Here is a 27,692-nt window from a genome sequence, read left to right as displayed (position 1 = left end):
CAAAAACTAAAATTTCAGTCAATTCTGATTGATCTGCTCGATTTTATCAAATTTTCTTACATCCCTACACATGAGTTCTGTGGCAAACTTTTTCAAGTTTTTTTGCATAAAAAATTATTCCAGAGAATACTAATTCCTAATGGAACAATTTTTCTTGCATCCCTCCACATGAGTTTTGTGGAACAATTTGCTATATATTTATTCTAATGGATTTTCAACTTGAAGGGGTACATTGCATCAGTAATTATTCCAGAGAATCCTAATTCATAACTTGGATCAAAATTCTACACCAAACACCAATAGAGGGAGAGAAGAGAGAGCGCGCGCTCTAATAAGCCATAATTTTCTTCTTGCTTTAACTTCTTTCTTTTTTTTTTTAATAATATTTTTCACCTTTTTGTTTTCACATTTCAACAACCATTTAATTATTATATACAGAAAAAAAACAAAAACAAAAACAAAAACAAAAAACTATTTTTAAAGATGAAAAGAGGAAAAGCAACTACAACTGCACTGGGTGCATTCTTGAGGCCCCTGGTCTATATATACAAATGCTTTTCAGGCCTCAGGAAACCTCTCCTACAATAACAAATTTTTTTTTAAAAAAAGAAAGAAAGCCATAAGAAAACATATACAAAAGGAAGCCTTCCAGCGCACCTCAAACAGCATTCATTATGCTCTTTCCCAAGCCGCCACTGCCGCCACTGCTGCCAAAGCCCATGGTCTCATCGCAGAGCCCATTAGTGGCTTTGGTCACTAGGCCCGAGCCCCTGCATTTGCAGCAAACAAACCTAGCAGGAACCGCCTCTGAGTCGGGTATCCCAGCACACCTAGTGTGCTGCCACACTCCACACACATCACAGGCTAACATTCTCTCACCATCATCATCCTTAGCACCACAATTGCAATCCACAGTCCATCGCTCCATTCCCCTCTCCATCCTAAACCTGCTCAACCCGTTTTTCCCAAAGCATCTTCCCCGGACTCGCACAGATTCAGTTGACCCTAACAAGAGCCTGAGCTGGGTGGATTCATCAACACCACCATAGCCAAGTAGCTCTTCAGCTAGAAATCTTCTGAACATCAGATACACTTCTTGAAAAGCCTTTGATGCCTCAGTCTTAAGGTCACAAATGGTAGCATTTGGTGATAGCACAAGTAGTTCCGGAGGTGGATTAGTGACATAGTCTTCAGATTGTTCCATAAGTTCCACATCACATGAGAGGCATATTGTGGATGGGTTCTCAAAATTCAACTTGTTTTCGGGATTGTAATCTTTCACAAATTGCTTGCAATCAAGAAGCTTTGTAGCTGATCTGACTGCAAGATCTCTATTTGCCTGAGGCCCATTGTACAGCATGGTTTGAGGGTGGAGAAGGGATTCATACAAGAATCTTAGGTCCCGCAGTAAATGTTCTTCAGAAGGGTAGTTTGTGACTGCAGAATTGGTGCCGGTGGTATTTCCATTAACTAGACTACCTGGCTCAAGTCTGTAACAAGTAAAAAAGAGAAATATATATTAGACACAGTTTCATAATTTAAAATTAATAGTTATCAACTCTCCAATTTACTTTTTTCTGGCGTAACTTGTTCTAAAAAAGAAAAAGAGATGAGCACAAATTGTGCAGACAGGGAAATTGCTCACCTGTACTCTATAGCACCCGAATCAGGATTACACCGGGCATGTACAACCATCCCATCAGCGGTACATTTCCCTTTCAGTTCCTTGAGGCAGTAATCCAGAAGCTCTGGAGGAGCAACTTTGCATACAGCACCCCTAAGAGCACGCCAAGTCACCCAGTTGGGCCCAGTAACTGCCCGTAATACTCTAAACATTGCTTCTACCACCCGTTCGATGTCACTGGTAGTCCACGCACACAAGGTACTTGAGGTGCAAAACCGACGCTTCTTACCATTAACATCATCAACCCTTGATGAACCTTTGCGGACATCATGGATCAAACTCATCAAGAAACACAAGAGGTCTCTAATATTTACAAGCTCACGCTCTGACAAGGACTGATAAAAAAAGATAACATCCTGTAACCGAGTGCGAGGTTTCCGTCCTTGAGAGAGAGAGTTGGATAACGGTTGTTTAGAAAGGGTTTCTACAGCCACTTTGTAGGCGTCAAGAGTGAGAGCAAAACTACCAGCACCAAACTCATAACCCCAGTCCCCATACCATGGACGGCCCTTGGTGATAGCATATAGTAGTCGGTACTCCAACCCGTACTTCTTCGACACGTCCATCACACTGACCTTTCTGTTGTGTTAAAAAAAAGGTCCAACTAAAATTAAAGTATTTGGTTTGAATTCTTCTAAAACTAGAAATTATAAAGACAAAGGGAGTTCACTTAGATATCTATCATGAACAACCAAGCCCTCAAAGATGCCAATGTCACCTTTATTGATAGAAACAAAAAAGTGTGCTTAAGTACAATAAAAAATTCTAACCTGACACCAAGTACTTTACACAGCCGATCCCAAAAATCCATGATATGACGTCCAGCAAGCACCCTTGAGCCACCTTCTCTGCCGTTGACCCTAAGAAGGTGCCCAAAGCCATTCGCGTGGACCACGCCATGCAGAAGATGAGTTGTGTCCTCCAACTGGTGATACATCCAGTCTTCTACATCTTCTGTAGTCATAACATGGTTGCATGACTTGCACCTGGAAAGTGATACAACTTATTCATAAATAATGATGAAAAATATTCTCAAAGTCATCAAACGTGGGGAATAAATTTTAGTATATTTAAAAAAAAAATCATAGAGGACAAAGCAATTTGGAAATCAAATTTAACAAGTTGACCACACAAGCTTCCATCAATATTCAAGAACAATAATTATATGCGAGTAAGTATAAAAGAGACAATACATGGTTCACCACAATAGTTACAAACAAAGTCACCCTACTACCTATGCATAATAACATTTATAGTTTTAAACAAGATAACCTAGAAAGATTGCCAAGGTCCTACACTTATTTCACATTTCATCGGTTCAATGCAATAGCAAAAGTAAATTATGCTTTGTTAATTATTCATGCCAAAGGTCTTTGCAAGCTTTTTTTTTTTTTCTTTTTCTGACACACTATGCAATTGATCCATGATTCTTTGAATTTGCATCAGTTTTATTAACCAATGACATCACATTAGCCTGCACGCAAGTTGCAAAAGGCAGCGTAACTGAAAATCAGAGATACAACAAGATGAAAGGCATTCCAATGAACAAACATGTCCCATAAATTAAAAAACACAATTTCTTTATAAAAGGAGCAGAACATAAAAAAAAATTCGGCCAATTAGAGAATGAAGCTAAAAAAAAAAAAAAAAGTATTCCTAATTTAAAAACCTTGCACACCCTTAATCATATGAAAAAACAAGAAGCACATAAATTTTTTTTTTTTGAAAGTAGACCATCAAATTAAACAGCAAATCCATAATAGAGACAGCTATAGCAAAGTATTTAAATAAACAAATAAATACATATCGATCACATGAACACATTGTCATAGAAGACCAGATTAAGAGCATGTTACGGGTTAAAAGAGAAAAGGGTGTTCACTCACCTAGACTCTGAGAGGAGAAGAACATCCCCACAACCGGCACAAGACTTCTGATAGCCGCCAATGGAACTGCCATCTGATTTTATTATGAAATGGTAACGCTTCGCGCACACTGGATTACCACTCCAACCTTTGAAAAACAAATTCAGAAAAAGATAATAAACACCCAAAAAATGAGATTCCATACAATTCCAAATTATTCATTCTACAGGTATAACTGCAAATTTAGATATATCGCGAAATTAGAAGTTAGGCTCACAAAAATGAAACAGGAGAGAGATTTTAAAATCACTTATAAATTTATTTTACTCATACTGTTATGATGGCAAGGGTGAGTTTTAATTGATTGATTTCTAACCAAATTAAAATATGACAGTTATGCTCTAATTGGTTCACTAGAATGAGTTAGAATAGAATGGAACGATAATTGTTTTGGCTCTCATTTGGAATGACCATTCCTTTTAAATGGTGAATGATGATTCCATTTTTAATGTATTTTGTCATTATTTTTTTAATCAACCAAATATAAGAATGAACATTTTGATGCCAAATGCTACCTCAATGTCTTGGATTGGTAAATTTAAAATGATAATTTAGAGGTATTAAAAGCATTTTTTTGAAAGAGTAAAAAAAGACTTTTTCCATTGCACTGAAATTCTCGACCCATTAGTTTTTGCACACAGAGAGACCGATTTAAATCACAAAACAGTAAATCACAACTTTTATTGTCTCAAAGAAGTGAGTCCACAATTTCAGTTAGTCAATACATATTTTCAATTGAATCCTCAGGATCAATCGAAAATCGTATTTTGTTGCGTGAACAAAACCATTTTAATTATACACGATCAATCAATTTCGTATTTTGTTAGGTGAACAAAACCAATTTTTAGGATCAATCGAAAATCGTGCTTGGTTAGGTGAACTAGGATAAGTAAAGTTATTTGTCATTTTGTTGAATTTACAAGTTAGCCCTCGCATACACAAACAAAAAAAGTTAGTTTGGGCAAGTGGAAAATATGGGAAAAAGTAGGGGCCACAATAAAGCAAATTCTTAGGAGTTGTCTGTCTCTTTAAACAAAGAAACGGCCAGTACGTCGCCACGTGCCAAGGTCGTTTGACTACACCTAATCAGAGTCCTTCCCCCACATCTCTCTCTCTCTCTCTCTCTCTCTCTCTCAACTCAGGTGGGACCCATTCACCAACTATTTAAGATATTTCACGAGTGGGTCCCGCAAACCCAACGTGTCTAAACACTTAACCATAGTGTGTACTACTCACACGAGAAACCAGTGTCCTTTAGTAGTAATTATCATGATCATCAGGGGTCTAATCATTTTGGCCTATTTTGACCATTCAATTAAAAACAAAAGAAAACTAGGTTTTTAGTTTTTTTTTTTTTTTAAATCACATCACATTTTTTTTAACATATATTTTTAAAAAAAAATTATAAAAAAAAAACTAAAATTTGTTTAGGATGTAAATTGATTTTTTAATTATTTTAATTTAAGATTAAAAAATTTTATTTGAAATAAAATTTTCGACTTTTAAAATTTTATAAAAAAAATATATTGAATTGAATATGATACTTTATCATATTTATTTAAGGATTATTTAGGATAATCTAAATAAATGTATTTTTTAATTTTTTTATAAAATATAAGTTGAGTTTGAGTTAAATTTGAAATAATATGTTAAAGATGTGATATAACTTAAATAAGATGATATAACTTAAACAAAATAGTAACTTTTTAATTTTTTTTTAGACGATGTCAAACCTAGCCTTAAAATAATTTATTTTAACATGACTATTTTGGTCCAAACGCTCCTACCAAACGAGGTCTTAATACCGTGGGGTCCATCTTATCTGACCCATAAAATCATCAGATCAGACAAATCGCACGGCTCAGATTGAACGGGTCCAATTACCATATTAAAATAGCAGTGTACATGAAATTTCCCCCGGAAAAAATAAAGCAACTATTATCCGATTTCCCGCCTAAACCGGCTACCGGAATCTGACGAAAACCGAAGCGAGTTGTATAACAACGATAATAATAATAACAATAAAGCATATATGACCCCAAAAAAAAAAAAAAAAAAATACAAACTGAGTCACCGAATCGGTAACGACTCGGTAGAGAAACTCACCGACGACTCGGCACTGATCGCAGTATACGGATCTAGATCTGGCCACGTCCTCCTCCACGACGTCGAGGCACACCACCGCCGGCGAAGTCTCGTCGGCTAGATCACCGACTCGGAACAGGATCTGCCACGTCAGCAGGTGGGGAAAGAGAGAGGACGGTGGCGGAAGGGTAGCGTGTTTGGTCAGGAACGCCCTCACGCTGGTCCTGAAAGGTCCAACGTCGTCGTAGGCAGCGTCGCCGGAGGAGGGGAAAGTGAGGAAGTCGTTGATATCGGCCGTGACTCGCCTCTTCATCCGCTTCAAAGGCCGTCCATTCAAGACCATGCTGTTTCTTCAGATCTAGGCGCGTGTGGGTCAGATCTGGGCTGATCGAAGCTTTCTCTGTTTCAGATCGGAAAAAAAAAAATACAGATCCGATGGTTCGGATTAGCAAGATCAAACGACACAAAGAAAGATTTACAGTTTGTATATATACATGTGTTTGTATTTGAATATACTATCAGATTTATCAAGAAATCGAAGAAAACAAGACGGAGAGAAAGAGAGGAGGGAGGTGGCTGAAATTAGGGTTTCTGTTGTTGATGGTATTTGGGACTTTTTGGTACTTTTATATATATATATATTAAAAATTTGTTTGTTTTTTATATTTCTGTTTTGGATTTCGAGAAAATAGGTTGAGTCGGTTTGGGAGAGAGAGAGAGATTGGATTTGAGGATGAGAGAGAAATCTTTCTTAATCGTTAAGCGACTTTAGCGCTTCCAACTTTTTGAAAAAATTATTTAGGATTTTGTGGTTGGGAAATTACTATATAGGCCTAGTACTTTTTGATTTAGAGGACCTTCCGCGAAGTTTCGCGCTTTATTGATCTTCGTCTCTCTACACTGAAGTCTCTCCAACTGCTTTTTATTTTTACTCTCTTCATCTTAAAATATTAATTTTTTATTATTTTAAAATATTAATTTCCTTTTAAAATTAATTACTGAAATAATATAATTTTTTTATTTTATCTTTTTCTAAATTAATTAATATTAATGTTTTTGAAATGTAATAATTATATTACTAAAAATTTCTTAAAAATGATTAATATTTTGAGACGAATGGAATATTTTGGCCTTGTTTGGTTTATTTTTCAAAAAAAATTTTGGAAAAAATTTTCTACAAATAAATTTTTGAGAGTAATCAAACCAAATAAAATTTTTCAAAAAAAATTTCAACATTTTATTTGGTTACTTATTTTTCAAAATCACTCTCTCTCTTATACACATCAAATTAATTATTTTTTTTAAAACTCTCTCTTCAAAACAATTTTCTAAAATTATTTTTGAAAAAAAGATAAACCAAACAAATTTTCGTACTTTTTATCTCAAAAATTATTCTACAAAGACAAACCAAACACATTCTACATTTATACTATGAATGGAAAGCTGAGGGGTAGTTTTGGAAATGTGAATGTAAATTTGTTAGACTTCTGATGGTGATTAGAAATGTTGGCACGTTCAATGGCTTTTCATTCGTTCCAATTTAAGTCAAGTTTGACATCTTTAAAAAAAGTTTAAAAAGTCAAAAAATTACTATTTTATTTAAATCACATTATCTTATTTAAGTCACATTATCTCTCTATCACATCATTTTAAACCCAATCTATACTTCATAAAAAGTCAAAAATACACTTATTTAGGACACCCCAAATAACTCCTTAAATAGATTATAAAAATAAAAAAAATAAAATACGGGTCGAGTGAGTGGTACGGGTTTGCCAATTGATGCAAATCAATTTGGCAATTTAGGCTTTACTATTTTTTTTTTTTTGAAATTATTTTAGAGTAATGTTTTACTATTTTAGATCTTATTTGACTTTGTTTGATTTTACTTTTTAAAAAAATAAAAAAAAAAATTCATATTTTTTTATTTTTAGTGAATTTTTTAATATTTTAACTTTTTTTTTAGTTTTTAAATATACTTAATATTAATACACTTAAAAAATATATTTGTAGAAAAAATATTTAAAAAATTCACTAAATACCAAAAATATTGAAAAATATATAAAAATTCAATACATATTCATATTCTTATATATTTATTGATTTTTTTAAAAATATTTTTTTACAAATATTTTACTTTTTGAGTACATCTAGGTTATGTGCATCTAAAAAGTAAAAAAGTTTACTTAAAATATTAGAAAATTCACTTTAAAAAAAAAAACTCAATTTTCAAAAAATTTGAGTTCAAAAATAAAAACCAAATAAGGTGTTGACTTCATTTTTTTTTTATCTTCCTTTTAAAGACCAAACTTTCATATTCCATAAATAATTAATATTATTACTAAATAAAATATATATTTAGGGTAAATTACACTAACACGCTATAAGATTTGGTCCAATTACATTCCACCCCTATCGTTTTGAAAATTACATTCTCATCTCTGTGGTTAATAGTCTCATTCACAAAATTCCCTGCATATATAAAAGACAACAATTTCTAGTAAAAAAATAGAAGAAATTACATTTAAAAATAAAAGTAAAACAAAGAAAATGGGAGAAAAAAGATGAAGTAAAGCAAAACAAGAAAAGAGAGAGTGCATGAGTCCAATATTTTCATTCGGTCTAAATAATTATAATAACAGAAAGTTAGTATAATTTCCTAAATATCAAGGGGTGATATGTATTAAATCCAAATTTCAGGAAGTGTTAGTGTAATTTATCCCTTTTTTTACATACAAACCACAAACATAATATCATTTTTTTAAAAGGGAGTCAGCGGATCAGGTTAGGTCGAGTGGTCCTCCATTCACCATCTGTCTGAACATATATAGATTTAGAAAATATCCATCGATATTCGCCTGCCTATACTATCAAAACTACTTAAAAACGAGTAGATTGGATCAAGTTAGATTAAGTCGATTTTGACGAATCGATCGGTTCATGAGCATCCCTAATGGTAATCATGAGCTTGGGTTGTTGCAATTAGGAGTAAAATTATAATTAAACTATGGATGACAGAACTATTTAAGCGATTTTAACATGTTACTTGATTAATTTGAAATAAATTTTATATCTTATCTCTTATATTGATTTTTATTTTGATATTAATTGATAATAAATATATATATATATATATATATGCATTAACTATATTAAGGAGGCTGACTTCAAAAGTGAACTATAAATTTGAAACGATAGATAAAATTAAACTCAGATTAGCTGATAGATTAATACAAATTAAATTATTTTAATAGATTAATATGTTTTGTACCCTTTAATTGTAATATTTGACATCCCTTTGGTGTACTTTTTTTTTCTTTTGTTTTTTGAGAAAAGACATCTTGGCTTGAATGGGTAAAAAAAGTCGCGAATTGAGCGCGGTATATTGGGAATCTTATGGGGTGCTATATAATCACCTCACCCTCCAGGTGACGCTGTAATTACACCTTTTTGTGCCATCAATCCATTATTCAATAATCTTTGAATTTATTTTCACAAAATAGGGCCTCTTTAATTGTTGATATTAATATCAGTTTAATAATGACAGAGAGTTTTAATTTTAGAATCTTAAAGACAATTCTAATGATATAGTACGAGAAAAAAAATAAAAATATAGGCACAAACATCATATCACATGTGGGTCTCACTCCTTACCACATCACTAGACCTAAAAAATTAGAACTTTCAATCTTTACTCATACCAGTTTCAAATTTAAAGGCTCTCTTGGATATTTTTTTTGAAAAATATAAATTAATTTGACAAATATAAACATTAAAAAGATAAAATCATGTGAAAATAATGAGTATTTTTTTTCATTCATTACACCAAATTAATTTTGAGTGATTCTAATTACACCACTACTTTACCTCTTTACACATTCCATCTCATTACACCACTAAAAAAAATGTGATATTATATTACCAAAACTAACCCTAAAATAAGACTCTTCAAAACCCTTTCATCTCTTTAAACCAATAGTTTTTAGTGAAAAAAATAAGAGAACAGAGAAAGACGCAGTAAAGGGAAAAAGAAAGACGTAGGAAAGATAGTAAATGGAGCCCACAACGAAGTGCTTGTTCGATCACATAATGCTAAACAATTTACATTCATTTGGTGTTATGTTACCAAAAAAAATAGATTTCTCCAACGTTTTGTTGGTGTACATTTACAGAGCCACTTTCTTCTAAACAATGATTTTTAAATTTGTGTCAAGCATATTCGATAATACAATGCTAATGAATTTGAATTAATCCGATGTCATGTTACCAAACAAACTTTTTTTTCCCCAGTAATATGTTGCCATTCGATTGGATGATAACAAGAAATTAATTTGGGGCTACTTGTGAAGTGCCTGTTTGGTGATACATTGCTATACAAATTAGATTACTCTAGTGTCATGTTACCAAACTCTAAAAACATCCATCAAAAACATACATTGTTATACATTGAAAGATTTACTTTTTCCTTCAAGCATCCATAAAAAAATCCATAAATCAAACACGCATCCATAAAATTATACATAAAAAGTATTCATAAAAATATCAAGTGTATGAACATCCATAAAAGCATCCATAAAATCTGCCATTGTTTGCATCCACATGTTATCACAATTCATCTATATCGATAGTTTCGGTAATTATTACATCAGGGCTGACCAAGCATACGGAATTGATGAATATGAGTAGTATATGCTTTCTCTCATCCACTAGCACATGGGTGATGAAAACGAATCCAATTATTTGTTATCGGAGGTACTAGATGACCAGGTTACAAATAGACCTATAACAAAGATATGAATAAGTAGAATTGCAAAATAAGCTATGGTAATAATCTAAGTAGGCTCGGTAGTTTATACCTGAATGAAATGGTTTCCATTTACAATCCTATGCAGATAGGAATCGGTGTGGCTGCTGTGCGAGGGTGCACAGCAGCCACTGCTTTGCAGCCATTTGGGCCCTTTTCGAGGCCCATTTTGATAATCCGAGCCGTTCACATTTTAGAATACATCAAATAGAACATACATATAAAAAATTAAATTAATCGGATATCTTTTATCTATTCATCCACTCACATTTGTATTCATTTTAATACTTTAAATTACAATTGTTATTTATTTTTGTAGATACAAATGTGAGTGAATGAATGGGTAAACGATATCCGATTAACTTGATTTTTTACAAGTATATTCTACTTGATATATTCTAAAATGCGAATGGTTCGGATTATCAAAATGTGCCCCGAAAAGGGTCCAAATGGTTGCACAGCAGTGGCTGCTGTGCACCCCCGCACAGCAGCCACCCCAATTCCATGCAGATATCTCTTCGATCAGGTGTTGCAATTGATACTGATCTAAGTGGTAGAAACATCAAGCAATGTTGTATGGATAAATGATAAAGAACAACTCAGTCTTCTTCCCAACGTCAAAAACTCATTTAATTAATACTTGACGACTACTAAAAATTTAAAGACAATAAATATATTTATACGTCAAATTATTGATAAAACTCAATACAAATTAAAAATAAGAAAAAATCGTATTCCTCAAAAACTTAACAAGCATCGTCTGTAATGAATTCATGATTGGAGTCTACTAATAATGTAGTATTTGCATTGTTGCAATGAGTAAAAGTATAATCCTTCCAATTAAAAAAATAAAAATTATAAAAAAATAAAACTGAAAATATACAGTAATGAGTCGTCGAAAAAATTAAAAAAATTCAGCCTTGGATTACCGGAAATGTATATTTTATTCAATAATTGGTAACCAAACATATATTTTTTGTTCGACAATATAATGTTGGACTACTTTATTTTGTTCGATTTCGAAACACCAAACAAAAGTCGAAGAACAGTAAAAAAAAATGAAACAAAAACCTATCAAACAAATAAAAAAAACTCATAATTTCATTTTTCTGATGGTTCTTCACCACTGTTTCTTCATCAATTGCTTTATTCTATGACCAAAATACTATAATTCTTACTTTTAAAAAAAGAGATGTGTAAGAAAGAAGAAAAAATGAGAAAAAAAATAAGAGGAGTAGGGATTAAAGACTAAGGGTGTAAGGAGATAATAAAATATATTTAATTTTAGTATTTTTGTCCTTAAAAGTAATTTCACACATTAGTAAAATTGAAAAAAAAAAAAAAAAAGAACATCTCATATGCAGGGTGTAAAGAGATAAAATAGTGTTGTAAGTAGAATCACTCTTAATTTTTTTTTCTTTTTTAAAAGAGTGCTGCTATTAGCATCCCATTAATTATTTTGGACCCCCACTTATAAATTCTAAAACCCTTAATACCAAAATTATCGTTATGAAAACATTTCACTCATTCAATTGAATGCATACCCCCCATACTCCAAAAAGCTTCTCTGTCCAAAATCCTAACAAAACTCACAAAAGTGATTGCTACTTCATCTCCACATACTTTTCATGACTTGAGAAAAATAAATTGTACGGGGAGCAAATATTCCGGCGTGCCCGTATTCCTTTCTTCCGAGCTCCGTCGATATCTGATCACCTGCGGGCAAATAACGGTGAGCTACCCGGCGGTGTGTGGCCGGAAAAACCCTCCGACGGTCAAGTTAGCACACACCTTGGAGGGAATAGAGAGAAGGGAGAGAGTGTTTGAGTGTAAGAAATCCTTACAGATGTGTTCGTGTGTTGCGTATGGGGGGCGCATACATGCTTATATACCTTCTGACCCCCATATCCACTCCCAGTCGTCTCCTGACACGTGGCTCTGCTATCCCATCTGTCAGCATAAACCATGCCATTCACCACCTAACCTCAACTGCCTGACTTCGCAGCTGGAGCTCGGCAGCCGAGCTGCTCTCCCTCGGCCATGTCATGCTTCATACTCATGTGCCTAGCCGGACAAACACGTGGATGACCGGGCTAGGGGGCATCTCGGCAAAGCCTAGCCCGGGCACCTCCGTTGGTTGGCCTTCCTGCCGGTCAATCAACTACCTCGGCTGACCGCGCCTTTCCGGGCGCCGGTCTTTCAGCCTGTCCGGCTTCGACCATCCTCGGACCGAGCATCCTGGTCTAACCGGTCACTTCCTGGCCGAGCAATTTCTGTACGGTCCGGGGTGGCACACACTCGGTCCAAACTCTGCTCGGCCCAAGTTTTGGCAGCCCTTCTCTGGGCGAACAGTGGATCATCTCGGCCCAATGCACTGCTGGGCTCTCAACCTGATCGGTCGATATCTCGGCCCAACTCCAGATCATAAATCACCCTCTCAATTGCCCCTTAATTCCGTCCGTAGAAGCGTGACTGGGATTACTCACCTCGACCGAGATAACGTTTCTCCGGTCGTCAAGATGCCAAGCCTCGACCGAGCTAGTTGACGTAATTGTCCGCAGATTTGACCGGTTATATTCCTCGGCTGACCTATTCTCGTCGAAAGTAGCTCGGTTGGCTCTTCGTCTTTTCAACCCGTCGCTTCAGTCTTGTCAAAGCCATAAATGGGGACACGTGGCGGTCTGCCATTGGTCATCGGGCAGCCAACCCGCCGTTTTTGCCAGAATTTGAATTTGGGCGGTTTTCTTTGCTTATACATACATGCCCTGCTCGAACTCCAAATCCTCCTACTGCCATTTCAACATTCGATCCCAGAGCTCTTGCATCCTCATCCAGACTCGCTGCTATTCTTCGTGCTTGAAGGATTAGGTCCTACTCTTCACTAGTAAGTCATTCCACCCTCATTTCGTTGTTATTTTCCTTCATATTACACACATTAGGGTACAAAAACATAGCTATTAGGGCATAGGTCGTAGAATCCGTATTAAAACCTTCATCTGTTCTTGGTGTTCTTCATATTTCTAAAGAACACTGATGAACTGGGGTGAACCGGGCTCTGGGCCTTCTTTTGATCCAAAAAACCAACCAAACGGGGCAAACAACATGTTTGTTTCAACGCCAACGAAAACCGAGTTAACAAAAGGACTTGGCCGTTCAACCGGGCTAACATCTGGTCCGCTTGGGCGACCGGGCTCCTTAGATAGAATAGACAACCGAGGTGGTTTGGCGCCCTTAATGACCGAGCTAAAATTCAGCACCTTTCGCGCGACCGCGCTAACACTTAACACTTGCCATCCTTTTCCTGCAGAGTCCAAGGGGACCACTGTCATTCCTGAGGCTCTCAGGACCGGGCAACATCCAATACCCAGAGCCAAACCCCTCAGCCGGGATACACTAAGTCGGCCAAAAAAGGGGAAATTCCGCTTCCTAGTGGATACTCCGGCCGCACTCGCCGCTTTCAGAGAGGAGTACGGCGTCCCGGCCGACGTCCATCTCGAGCTGGCCGAGGAAGAGACCACGCCTTGGGGTAGGGAGGAATGCCCCTTCACCGTGCTATCTATTGTCGAAGGGGGCCTTCGTTTCCCGCTCAACCCTCTTAGTGAAAGACAAAATAAAAATTTAAGATTTTTCTATGATAAAATCTTAATTAGGTAAAGTCTTTTAGTAATTTATAGTACTTATAGACTTTTATTTTATTTTTGTTATCCTTTTAGGGATTAAATATGTTTGAATTAAATAGTTTAGGAACTTAATATAATTCAATTTGTAACAATTCGAAAATTTAAGTTGTCCATTAAATTTTATACTAGTATTATAGTTGTATGTAATAATATATTATTAAATAATAATAAATACAGAATCTAATTTGACATTAGATTATCAAATATGAGATTAATTAGGGATTATTATTTGGGGTCAAATTACTAGAAATATGAAATTATAATACTAGTTGGGCCAAATTAAAGTTAAAGATAGTAAATAAATAAATATAAAAGTAAGAGTAAATAAATAATAATATTGATAATAACAACAACAACAACAACAATAATAATAATAATGGGTGTGGTAGTAAAATAAATAATTAATTTTCTGTTGGTATATGATAGAGTGTAATTTAATTAGAGATTAATTTATTTATATAGTTATATTAGAAAACTGGGCCATAGTATAATTATCTTAAATATTTATTAAAGATGAGTATAAATCTATATAATTAATGAATCAAATCTGTGAGAGGATTCGCTGGTCACGTGTTAGCCTGTCAATGCTCTTACCTCCTTATATAAGGAGGAGGTGATCTGTGGAAAGAAAAGGGAAAAAAGAGAGAAATGAGGGAAGAAAGGAAGGAGAAGGGAAAGAAAGGAAGAAAAAGAAGGAAAAAATAATGGAAGTCGAGAGGGACTTTGATAGTAAAAAGAAAGAGTGAGGTATTAATGTTAAGATGAGTTATATTATACCTTGAGTCACCATAATATATTTTACGAATATTTTGAGTTACAATAATTTATTTTATACAAGTTGTATCTTATTAGTTATATTAATATAAGTTATATTTTATAAATATTTCAGTTACGTGGATTAATTTCTGAACTCTATTTGTTTAAAATGAAACTCATTGATATATTTGTTTGTATTTTAAAGAATATTTGACTATGACCTTATAAATAATTATATTTTGTAAGTACCACCGCGTGAGTCTCACGCCTTGGGAAACTTAAATAACCATTGGCCTCTGTTTGGTCACTTTGTGACCCTGTGTCTGTCATGGATCTATTGACCCTCTGATTTCTGGTATGCAGCAAAGTGCTGTGCGGAAATAAGTGCTATACTATTGTGGAAGCCACCTCTATAATCCGTACGAGCCACCTCTTGAATTCGTATCTCTGTTATGACTGTCACTCCTGTGATCTCTGTTCTGTTCTGTTCGGTATCGTGGTTATGGTTATTTATTTACATAATCTCAATTTTGCTACTTAAATGATTATTTGTTCAGACCAAGTGATCTTAAAAATTTAGTTACATAACTATTCATGGTTATTTCGTATCCTTTATACTCTTGGTATAATATTTCTCATTCTGCTATGTGCTTATAGCTATTTACCAATTTTCAAGAAACAATGCAATTCAGAATAGTTTTTGAAAAGTCTTAGATGCGGGGCTGCGGAATAGACACACACAACACTTTTATGGATATGTTTAGATGTAGATATCGGCCTTTTGGTCAATAAATTTTGTAATAAAAATAGAAACTCCAATGATTATCTTGGTATCCTTACTTAAATATTATTTCCACTCGCGTTTATTAATTTGTTTAATAATTGGCCGGATGTAACCTCAGTTACTGGCCATCACGATGCTTAACCCTTGGATACGGGAACGAGTAGTGACACAATCGATAGTTTAGAGAATAAATAAATTTTAATTTATATAATTTAGAGACTGAGTAAACTCAATCGATAGTTCAAAAATTAAGTAGACAATTTGACGGTAGTTTAAAGACAAAAAGTTTAATAAACCCTTTTTAAAAAATTGATTTTAAAAATAAAATCAATAAATGCATCTCTAATGATTCAATTCAATAGTTAAATTCAATTCAATAGTTAAAGGAAAAATATATATGGTATGCACTTTTTAAAATAGGTGTACCATAAGAAAGTCATAATTTTATAGTGAACGTTACATGTAATAAAAAAGTTATGAATGTTAAACTTATAATGTGTATTTTTAAAATGAAAGTTTTGGATTATTGTGGTTGTTAATATTTTAGTTATGTTATGAATGATGTGGTGTAATATTTTGAAAATTGGTTCGGTAAATGAACTGAAAAATGAATTAGGTGAGCGTATTACTAGTTCAACCGTCAAGTTTAACTGGAATCAAATTGCGAAGTCATAATTTTTTTAAATTATAAATTAATTATATAGCTATTAAAATTTAAAAAAAACAAAAACAAAACAAAACTTAAAAATACGCTTTACACACCAACAACAAAAAGTGCAATAAAAATCATCACGTTGAATTGAATGATAGATACTGAAATTTTACAAAACACCACACAAATCAATAATTATGAAAACAAAAATGGAACATCTTCGTCTTTTTAAATTATTATTATTATTATTATTATTATTATTTATTTTTATTTTTTTTGTCTATTATGTCGATTTGAAAATTAACAAAAGTACATCTTACCTATCCCCAATCAGAAATGCGCCGGACCCCCAGCAAATGCCACCCCCACCGACCTCCAGTGCCACGTGGCACTGCGGGATTGGAAGAAAGAAAAAAAAAAAAAAAAACAGAAAACTGGCCAATGAAGACCCGCCACGTCACTGGGGGTCGACCCCCAGTGGGGGTCTGTAGCAGCTCTGTATCCCCAATAAAACAAAAATGAAGCTTCATTCACATAAAAAAAATATCACATCATAACTATATATAAGCAGCCGCTGCCGCCGCCATTCTGACATATGAAACAAAAAAATGAAAAAAAATAAAAATTAACGCAATGGGCCAGAATGCTTTCTGTTTGAGATCGAATTGAAGTGTATTATTAAATTTATAGGGACTGATGTGGTTAAGTTTATAAAGGTCATAGTCTACTATGAACAACTTAAATCCATCCCTTAGAGTCTAATATATAACCTAGCTGATGAGATCATGAACAACTGGAAGTCAACATGGCACGAAAAACCAAGGATATTCAGACATGTGGTAGGTAAAGAACAAGCCACATCAGCAAATAAAGATCTGCAAAGTTATTGCCACTGCACATCGCCATTAATGCAGTCCATCACAATATTTATTACGACAACACTTCATCAAGGCAAGCTCCCCCTCACTCCTCCTCACCTTTCTTTTCTTCTTCCCCACACTACCCATCTCCTTGGTCCTCTGTTTCAAAGGATCAATCGGGGGCGGTCGTGGCTCAGATTCACCCAAGTCTTTTTCCTCCAGTGATTTTGGGCGGGGTCGGATCCTCTCCCCCGCGATCGGCTTATGCGGTCGGTCTTCCTGCGCCTCCTTGAACTTACTAGCTTTGGCAAGGATGGCCATATCCTCAGCCTCTTGCGCTTTCCTCTTCGCCTCTAGTTCAGCCCGTCCCAGATCTCCAACGCTCGGCTGAGGACCCAATCCCACTGCAAACAAGGCTGAAGGTTGAACGAGCTCGTCCCACCTGACTCCCTCCTTCTCCCTCCATGCCTTCACTTTTTTTATCCTCTCCTCTACTGCCGCCCCTAGTTTTGGCTCCGTAGATTTGGTGGGCACTCTTCACACCGCACGCACCCCAACTCCTCCATTCGCGGACACATAAAACCACCGCCGCCTCCAACCCTTAATGGATGACGGCAGCCCTGTCACCAGACCCCTCCCTGCCGCCGCCTGCAACGTCACCCAAGTCTCTTGCTGTCTTGAGGCCTTATAACACGCGAAAAATTCATCCACCGTCATAGCCGCCCCTTTAGTTGCCTTCGGCCACGCGCTTGCACAGGCTAACACAATCTTCCACGCGTTGGGCATTAGCTGCCCCGGCGCTACCTCCAACCGGTTTAGGACATCAACCACCACCTGCGGAAGCGGCAGCCTCAGCCCTCTTCTCAATGCTTCCTCATACAGGGCAAACTCCCCCGGCCGGGCGTCGGATGGCCTCTCCGTTGATGACGGCAACAGTAACTCTATTTCAGCGGGAACCTGGTATTTTTCGCGCATAACCCCCAAGTCCGCCGCAGTAACCGTCAATTTGTTAGCCTTCGTATGCCAGTGATCTGGTTCCGCCTGGTTGATTGGCTTCGGAGCCACTATCATGGTGGAAGAATGGGATTGTACCACTGGCTCCCCTACCCTCTCCACTTGTCTCTCCGTCCGGTACTGCTCCGCTAGCTTCACTGCGTCGTTATCCCCAAACGGATCAACCCTGGCGGTTCCGGCTTCTTCTTGAGCCATCTCTGTAATGTGCCTACGAATAGCTTCGGAAGCGGGTGTAAGAAAATTCAAGAAATGTTGCAGAGGTGTATCGTTAGCAACAAAGGAGTTAACACTTGGAATGTTTTGATTTTTTGCAAAAAAGTAGGTAAATCGAATAATACCAAAAGCCCAAGGCTTGCCTGTATTCCAAGGGTCACAATTAATTTTCGCCAGTTTGAAAACTTTTCAAAACATCCGCCAAAACTGTCTTTTCAACACCTATCATGACCTATCGTTTCATTTTTGGCCCAACGCCTAATCTCCCTCCCCACGAGATGCCGCCACGTGTACGATCACGATTCACTGCCACCTCCCCTTACCCTGTCTTTTCCACTTCAAGTCATCACGTGACACGCTGCCTCTTGAGTCCCACGCCCCCCACCTCAACCTTCGGGGTCGGTCCTCCTCATGGTCGGCCCTCCCACTCGGCCACCCTTCGCGGTCGGTCCTCCTTCTTGTCGGCCCATCCACTTTGCGGTCGGTCCTCCTCATGGTCGGCCCATCCACTCGGCCACCCTTCATGGTCGGTCCTCTTCATGGTCGGTCCTTCCACTCGGCCACCCTTCGCGGTCGGCCCTCTTCATGGTCGGTCCTTCCACTCGGCCACCTTTCGCGGTTGGTCCTCCTCATGGTCGGCTCATCCATTCGGCCACCCTTCGCGGTTGGTCCTCTTCATGGTCGGTCCTTCCACTCGGCCACCCTTCGCGGTCGGCCCTCATCATCTTCTCCATTAGTATTCCCTTCTTTGCGCTAAAGCTGCACTTGGGAATGGGGGACTACTGACGTGGTTAGGCCCACAAAGGTCATAGACCATTATGAACAACCCAAGCCCATCACTTAGAGCCCAACACATAACCCAACTGATGAGATCGTGAACAGTTGGAAGCCAACATGGCATGAAGAACCAAGGATATTCAGACATGTGGCATGCAAAGGACAAGCCACATCAGCAGACAAAGATCTGCAAAGTTATTGCCACTGCACATCGCCATTAATGTAGTCCATCACAACATTTATTACGACAACACCTCCGTCGGAACAACACCCCCTCACCCTGAACAAGGTAAGCTACAGCATAGACTTTCGGCCAAGGTGGCAGGTCGGAAGGGACGGCGAAATGATTACCAAAGGATATAAGCAGACGTTGAAAACAAGAAGAAAGTTAAGTTTTCTATCTCCAATTCACATCTCTACATTTCACTTCTCTCTCTCTCTCTAACTTGCTCGTCGGAGGGTTCGCTGGGGGACTCCCCGTTCCCCGTTGAACTCCTGTGCAGGTTCTCAGGTGGGCTTGGCTATTCAGATATCGGTTGGAGAAGCGTGAACCAGTCCGACCCATTCCCTCTGGAACCCGTTGTATCGTAACTGTATTATCAGGGACTTATCACAGGTTTTATTTCAACAATCTGAATTGTTAATGCGTACAACTTGTTGAATACTTTATGCCTGTAAAAAATTATGTTAATCGGATATTGATTGCCGCTTGATTAAATCATATTTATGTCAATGGTAAATATAATTTTTAAAAAAATTGTTGATAGAAATCTAATCTGATCAAGTAGTTATCGATATCCAATCAATGTCATTTTTTTAGAATGAAATACTCGATAAACTCTACACACTGAACAGCTCGGATCATTAAAACAAAACCCGTAGTAGGCGTTATGAACCCAAACAACAAGGCCTAATCCACTGTATGGATTGAAAAGAATTTGATTCCACCCACAAAAACATGAAAGTGGTGACAACTCCAATACATGTTTAATCAATAAAGTTGTGTAAACATATAGAAATTTACAAGAGAGAGACGAGAAAGAGATCAGAGAGGTAGAGTAGAGAGAAGAGAGATCGTCAGATTGAGAGAAGAGAGAACCTTGCTTTGTTCGATTGTTGCTCATCAGACTGAGAAAGGGCCTTGGTTGCTTTGCTCAATTGTTGATGTCGGAGTTGCTGAAACAAGTTTTGAGAGACAATAACAACATAAAGAGATTTCAAAGATAGATATGAGATGAAAAGACAACACCGAGAGAGAGAGATTTGAGCGATTCATGAAATATTTTCCCCTAATTCAGAAACTTATATATGTTAAATAAAACCAGACTAGGTTGGTTAAATCGGAACGGTTCACCGGTTTTATCGGTTCAACCGGCAATTTAAACAAAACTAACAAAATAAAACGGTTTTTGCATGCAAATGGTTCATATGGGTCAACCGAACCTAAACTATGTCTGGTCACCAGTTCAACCCATTGAACCGACCGATCTGATCTAATTTTTAAAACCATGATGTGGTGTAAATATTACAAGTTGTAACAAATTTTGTGGTGATAAGTAGTACGAATGAATTTTTTTGGAAAAAATTATAATTTATTGTGATATCTATTATTGAATAATGTGGTGTGATTAGATTACGTATACCTTCTTAAGAATGAGACATAGTTGGACGCATCACAACATATGACTACGTTTAAGCTTTGGTTACATCCCAAAGTGATTTTTGAATTAAAAGGTGTACCATAAAATTTTCACTTGAGTTTGTTTGTTTGTACTTTTTTTCTATTTATATTTTTTAAAAATACCAAAACTTGTTGGGTGAAAAATTTTTGAAAATGATTTTTGTGAAAAAAAAAAATTGAAATGAAAATAGCTCTTTTTTGAAGAAACACAAAAAATATTTTTTAAATTGTTAAATGTAATAACTATATATTCTATCTATTATACATATCATATTATATTCATTATCATATTTAGATTTCTCTTCTCATATATAAAGGAGTCTTGTATACATTGCTACAATATATACATTCAATACAATATTCCTTCTCTCTCTCTCTCTCTATCTCTCTTTCTCTGTTTCTTAGATATTGTAATATTGTAGCGATCCTAATTTTTTGTAAGTCATTATTTATTATTATTATTATATTTCATTTTTAGCTTTATTAATTAAGTGGTTACATGAGAATTTAATGTGGTATTTAATTAATTTAATGTGTTATTTAATTATATATAATTAATCTGAATAAATTTATAGTTGTTATATATTAAAAAAAGATGTTTTATATATTGATAAAATATATATCATATTTATATATATGTTGTATTTATGTTATATTTGTAAGATATAAAATATAATAGTAAATTAGGTATATATAATATACTAGACCTAGTAATCACAAAAGTGTGTGTGTGTGTGTGTGAAAGTTTTCCAAGAAGAGTAGTAGCCACAGAGAGAAAGTGAGAAAGAAGAGAGAGCGAGAGAGAGAGAGAGAGTGTGTGTGTGTGGGAGTGCAACTAAAGAAACAGAGAGAAGGACGGTACGAGAGAGGAGGAAAGGAAAAAAAGGGGTTAGGGTGTTATTTTGGGGATTTTATTAATTCTTTAAGTAATTCGTTGATCTTTGAAAAATAATTGTGAGTACAAAACACACTTTCTTTTATTTATGTTTAATTCGTTATTTTTATTTATTTACTTTTATTTATTTGATGTTAGTTTAATTTTGTATTTGCATGTAGATGATTGATTAATTTCATTATTTGGTTAGATGTATATGTAAGGTTTAACGTTTTTATATGTATTTATTTTATGATTGTAATCACGCTTATTGTTATACAAAATTAAAATAAACTTAGAACCCATAGATAAATTTTTTACACTCCACCATGACTCCATGGATTGTTGTTTTATTTGAGTGTTGGTGAGAAAGAGTGTATAAAAAAAAAGTGAGAATTATGAGATTTATTTGAATGCCTTAGGCTAGGCATCATTATGTTTGTTCTCATGAGTAGATGAGAAATTGTGTATATATATATATATATATATTGTTGTCTCGTTCTCAGAAGTAAATGAGTACTTTGATTTACGTGCGTACATATATGTTAACTGTCCGGAGAGTGTGGGTCAAACTCGGGACAATATCCCAGAGCAAGTTTGGCTTTGGAGCGGTGTTAGGTATATGGGAGGCACATGGGATATATATATAAGCCGGAAGTGAACGGCCGAAGTGGTGGAGTTAAGGTACAAAGAATTAAATATGAACTTATTGGTATAATTTGAATTGCTTTGATTTGTACATCTCGAAAAATAGTAAACGACCTTGTTAAATTACAAAATTTGGACGGAGGCATGTATACATAATTCTAGACAACTTTTGTATTTTAACTTTTTATTAAAAAGATCGATTAGAATTTGTGATCGGATTATCTTGGTTACAACAGTTTTTGTTCATTTAGCAATGCAAATTTTAGATGTTGTTTTAACTCACAAAACAAGCTCATTTTTATTGGTTTCGTGTAAACGGAAGTAAAACATTATTCTTAACACTTTTCGTGTTTTGAAATTTTTCAAAAAAAATCGTCTTAAGGCAGCTTCTTTTTGTTTTCAGCTTTAAATTTTTCAGTTGAATTCTGTCTAGATTCTTCTATCAAGTTTTTCTCTCAACCTGTTTAGTTTATACTAAATTCGTTAGCATTGCATTTTATAAAATTTGATTCTGTACAACTTTTATTCTTTGAGTTTTGGTCAATTCGAATTATTTAAGCTTGAAACAGTGCGTTTTTTTTATTCTTCTTCAGCAATTCACTTATGATTAAATTATCCTAACTTTATTTTTTTGTAGAATGGTGGGTCTTACTAATTTTTTTATGCAGGGTTGGCCCACTATATTTTTATGTTTATTTTGTTTATTTTATACTCAATTTATATTTAGTTATGTATGAGTAAGAAACTAAATGCCATCGTATCTCGGGAAACTACCCCTTCGTCTCAGTGCGGGTAGAACTACTTATCTTGTCCCATAACAATAATTAAATGTATTTTTATTTGTGTCTAGTGGACACATGGGTGTCAAATATTTGTACCCATACCAGTATACTTGTATATTGACCCGTTTTGTCTCTGGACATCTCGGGTGCGTTCTATTTGAGCACAGCCGAGCTTCCTTTGTAGGATTAGTTAGAGCTATAGTGGGGCCGAGAAATAACTATAGTTATTGAACATGTCTCTTGGACTTCTTTTGTTTTATTGAGCTTAAGGTTGATATTAGTTTATTGTATTTATTATTTTTTTATGACCTTAGTATTTTGACAATTTGGCATTGTGAGTTATTTTTCAACTTTACATTATTTAAGTTGTTTTAACTAGTTGTTGTTACTTTAATATTGGAGGTATTGGATAGTTATGAATTTATGATGGATAGTTTGGTTGGTGTTTGGTAATTATTATTTTTATCCCTTGTATCTTTTTTTAGCACTGAAATTTACTTAAACCTTATGGAGACGAGAATGTTTAGATTTTGTTTCACCCTAGGATTTGGATGATGGAATATTGATTGAGATTTAGTCCTAATTTAATATTTAATTGTCCAAATTTTGGGGCGTGATAGTTTGGTATCAGAGCCCTAAGTTACCCTAGACTTGTGAGAGTTTAGGTAATCCTTGGATTGTGGAAATATGGGTTAGCTAGTTTAGTTTGGTGCTTGAATTTATTTATTCTAAGTATTTATGAACAAATTTTTGTGTGTTTAACTTGAAGGTGATAGCTGGAAGTTATAATTTGAAAAATACTAAGCCCAGTGGCACAGAGGAAGAAACAACTACTAATGCGGCGGCAGCAGCGGCTACTACCGGGGCAACCAATACTATGCAGGTTAATGTGGGGGAGATGATGGCTCAGTTATTTCAGGTTGTGCAGAATAATAATCAAGGTCATCTGGGAGATCCCTTTGCAAAGAGAAACAAAGATTTTGGTTCTTTAAGAGGTCAAAAATTCTCTAGAGATGGAGGACCCATTGAAGTTGGCGCTTGGGTCTAGAAATGTGAAATGGTGTTTGGTCGTATGCAACTTACCGAGGTCCAAAAGTAGGAATTGGCTACACATCAGCTTGAAGGCGCAGCCCTATTTTGGTGGAACTCGTGGAAGGAGGGTCTAGATTTGACGACTTTGACTTGGGCAAATTTCAAGACCTATTTTGATCGAAAGTTTGTTCTTGCTGCTATTTGATCTCAGCTGAGTGATGAATTTTTGAAGCTGACCCAAAAGGGTAGAACAGTGATTGAGTATGTCACCAAGTTTAATGAGTTGTCTTGTTATGCCCCTTACTTGGTTGATACGCAGGAGAAGAAGAATGAGAAGTTTATTAAGAAATTAAATCATTACTTGTTTAAGTCCCTTATTCCCTTTGATGCTGAACCGTTTGACAGAGTTCTTGACTTGGCACTAAAGTATGAAGAAAAGGAGAAACAGTTTAAAGAATGGAAGGCCAGGGTCGGAGAGACTTCCAAAGGGAGTCACTTCTAGCAGCGTAATGGAAACAGATAAGGACCTTACGATCAATGGCATAGGGGTCAGTAGTTTCAGAGGCCCCATCAACAAGGTAGTCAGGGAAATTTCAAGCCTCAGGGCAATTTCAAGCCCCAGGGGCACTATTATTAGACACATGGTGGTCTGAGTCCACAAGGTTATCAAGGACAGCGGCAATAAATGCCACAGTTGGGTTATCGTTCTCCTGTATCTCAGTTGGAGGGACCCCCACCTATTAGAGTAGTAACACCTCAACCGATTAATAGGAAGTGTTTTGGGTGTCAACAGTTAGGACATGTAGTCAAGGATTGCCCTTAAAGACAACAGGCACGACAGGGTCAGGTAGTTCCAGCTAGGGCATTTGCAGTGATGCTAGGAAATGACAAAGTCCAAGGTACCTTTAATCTTTTTCAAGAGCCCATTATAGTACTTTTTGATACTGGTGCCTTTCATTCTTTCATATCTAGATAGTTTGTAGAAAGAGAACACCTTATAACTACCTCCTTACCTAGACCTATTCGTGTTGAAACCCCTTTAGGAGGGGCAGTTACTCTTTATGAGATGTGTAAAGCTTTTGAGATTGACTTTGCGGGTAGAGTCTTGTATGCAGACCTAATTGTCATAGGGTTTGAGGGGTTTGTAATTATTTTGGGTATGGATTAGCTGCGAAAACACTTTGTGACTCTAGATTGTACTAGGAGCACTGTAAATATAAATATTCCCGGTATGCCACAACTTATCCCACTTCTAGCGATGGAGAAAAGTCGATAATGACGAGTTTTCTATACTCGGTAGAAATCCGTAAGCAGGATATTAGTGAGGTAGATATGGTACGTGAGTTTGAGGATGTATTTTAGGAGATACCTGGACCTCTACCTCGATGGGTAGTAGAATTTTGCATTGACCTAGTGCTAGGAACTGCACCGATTTCGAAGGCGGCATACAGAATGGCGCTTAAAGAGCTTGTAGAGATGAAAAAGCAGCTGGAAGAGATGCTTCAGAAAGGGTTCATTCGTTCAAGTAACTCCTCGTGGGGAGCACTCGCGATCTTTGTCTCCAAGAAGGATGCCACTCTCCACATGTACATAGATTATAGAGAGCTAAACAAGGTGACTATCAAAAACAAGTATCCGCTACCTAGAATTGATGACTTGTTTGATCAGTTGAAAGGGGCAGTCATGTTCTCTCAATTTGATCTCAGAACGGGTTACCATCAAATGGGTGTGTCAGAGGAAAGTATACTGTTTATTATTTTTCGGACCCGGTATGGGTTATACGAATTTCCTGTAATGCCTTTTGATTTGACCAATGCTCCTGCCTATTTCATGGACTTAATGAACATAATTTTTCAACCGTATCTAGATAAGTTTGTAATTATCTTCATAGATGATATCCTAGTGTATTCTAAGAATGAGGAAGAACACAGAGAACACTTGAAAGTTGTATTGTAGACTTTGAGGGAGCAACAGTTATACGCTAAGTTCAGTAAGTGTCACTTTTGGAAGAAAGAAGTTTGGTTTTTGGGACATGTCGTGTCCAATCAAGGGATAGTGGTAGATCCTGAGAAAATTGTTGTAGTCAAAGAATGGAAGCAACCCACAAACCTTTCAGAGGTGAGGAGTTTTTTAGGACTAGCTGGTTATTACAGGAGATTTATAGAGAAGTTTTCCACTATTGCAGCACCCATGACCAAGTTGACCCGCAAGAATGTGAAGTTCTTATGGACAGATGATTGTGAGAGAGCTTTCCAAGAGTTAAAGCAGCGGTTGACTACAGCACCGGTGTTAACTATACCAGTACAAGGGGAAAAGTTAGTAGTGTTTACTAATTCGAGTGGAATTGGGTTGGGATGTGTGTTGATGCAACATCAGAAGGTTGTATCTTATGCCTCATGACAATTAAAACCTCATGAGAGACGATACCCTACTCATGACTTAGAGCTGACAGCAGTTATTTTTGCGTTAAAAGTGTGGTGACACTACTTGTTTGGGAAACGCTTTGAGTTGCACACAGATCATAAAAGCCTCAAATATCTTTTTTCTCAAAAAGAGTTGAATATGAGGCAACAGAGGTGGGTTGAATTCGTCAATGGTTATGATTTTGAGATCCTTTACCACCCAGGAAAAATAAATATGGTTGTAGATGCACTTAGTCAACAACATGGGATTATAGCTTCTTTGATGATTCAGGAATGGAAGTCCTTGGAGTTAATTTCGATGCATGATGTTCAACCAATAGAGAGTGTTGAGAGGGCATTGGTAGTTTGAGTGTGCAACCGACGTTACTAGGTAAAGTTCTTTAGATGCAGTTGGATTCCTTGTCAGCAAGCTCGATGACCTTGTAGTGGATTTGATCGATGATTGTTCTATTGGTTGGTCTATGTACTCAGATGAGGGATTACGATTCAAGGGCAGGTTATGTGTACCTAACATTGTTGAATTGAGGAAAAAGATTATGGATGATGTCCATAGGTCCCCGATATACCATTCACCCTGGTAGGACTAAGATGTATGATGACTTGAAAAGGGTGTTTTGGTGGGAAGGTATGAAGGACGTAGGAGAGTATGTTTCTCGATGTTATGTGTGTCAGTAGGTTAAGGTAGAACACCAACGACCGTTTGGACTTTTGCAGCCTCTTGAGATCCCTACTTGGAAATGAGAGCACATCTCTATAGACTTTATAGATGGACTGGCGCGGTCTAAGCGAGGCAATGAATCTATTTGGGTGATACTCGATCGACTCACCAAGTTTTCTCATTTTATTCCTACTAGTGTTCATCGAACTACGGATAAACTAATTATGCTGTATAATCGAGAGGTGGTGCGACTTCATGGCGCTAGTTTCTATAGCTTCAGATCATGATTCGTTGTTTGTAGCAGAGTTTTGGAAGAGTTTTTAGCATGCTTTGGGTGCTAGCTTAGACCTGAGCACTATT

The 27,692-nt window shown here is 36.2% G+C and overlaps 1 protein-coding gene across 1 annotated transcript; it reads right to left on the bottom strand.

The window, feature by feature from the left end:
* Window positions 1-342: 342 nt before the first annotated feature.
* On the bottom strand, window positions 343-6,630 carry LOC114294659 (PHD finger protein At1g33420). Its single transcript, XM_028238788.2, has 5 exons — window positions 5,716-6,630; window positions 3,571-3,697; window positions 2,455-2,670; window positions 1,646-2,263; window positions 343-1,490 (listed from the first exon to the last, which is right to left on the bottom strand). Exons 1-5 carry the CDS (start codon window positions 6,035-6,037, stop codon window positions 659-661), a joined length of 2,115 nt encoding a protein of 704 aa, XP_028094589.2. The 5' UTR covers window positions 6,038-6,630; the 3' UTR covers window positions 343-658.
* Window positions 6,631-27,692: the final 21,062 nt, after the last annotated feature.

The sequence above is a fragment of the Camellia sinensis genome, chromosome 1, assembly GCF_055761805.1.
Source record: "Camellia sinensis isolate YWXY chromosome 1, ASM5576180v1, whole genome shotgun sequence".
NCBI classification, from domain to species: domain Eukaryota; kingdom Viridiplantae; phylum Streptophyta; class Magnoliopsida; order Ericales; family Theaceae; genus Camellia; species Camellia sinensis.
Note: the sequence above shows the minus strand (reverse complement) of the source record. Positions and strands in the feature narration are given on the sequence as shown.

Excerpts from the sequence above, each read along its gene's own strand:
- LOC114294659 (XM_028238788.2), bottom strand. The coding sequence starts at position 6,037 with ATGGTCTTGAATGGACGGCCTTTGAAGCGGATGAAGAGGCGAGTCACG. Across the intron at positions 3,698-5,715 it reads CGATCAGTGCCGAGTCGTCG|GTTGGAGTGGTAATCCAGTG; the intron begins GTGAGTTTCTCT and ends TGTTTTTCAAAG. Across the intron at positions 2,264-2,454 it reads TGTAAAGTACTTGGTGTCAG|AAAGGTCAGTGTGATGGACG; the intron begins GTTAGAATTTTT and ends TTAACACAACAG.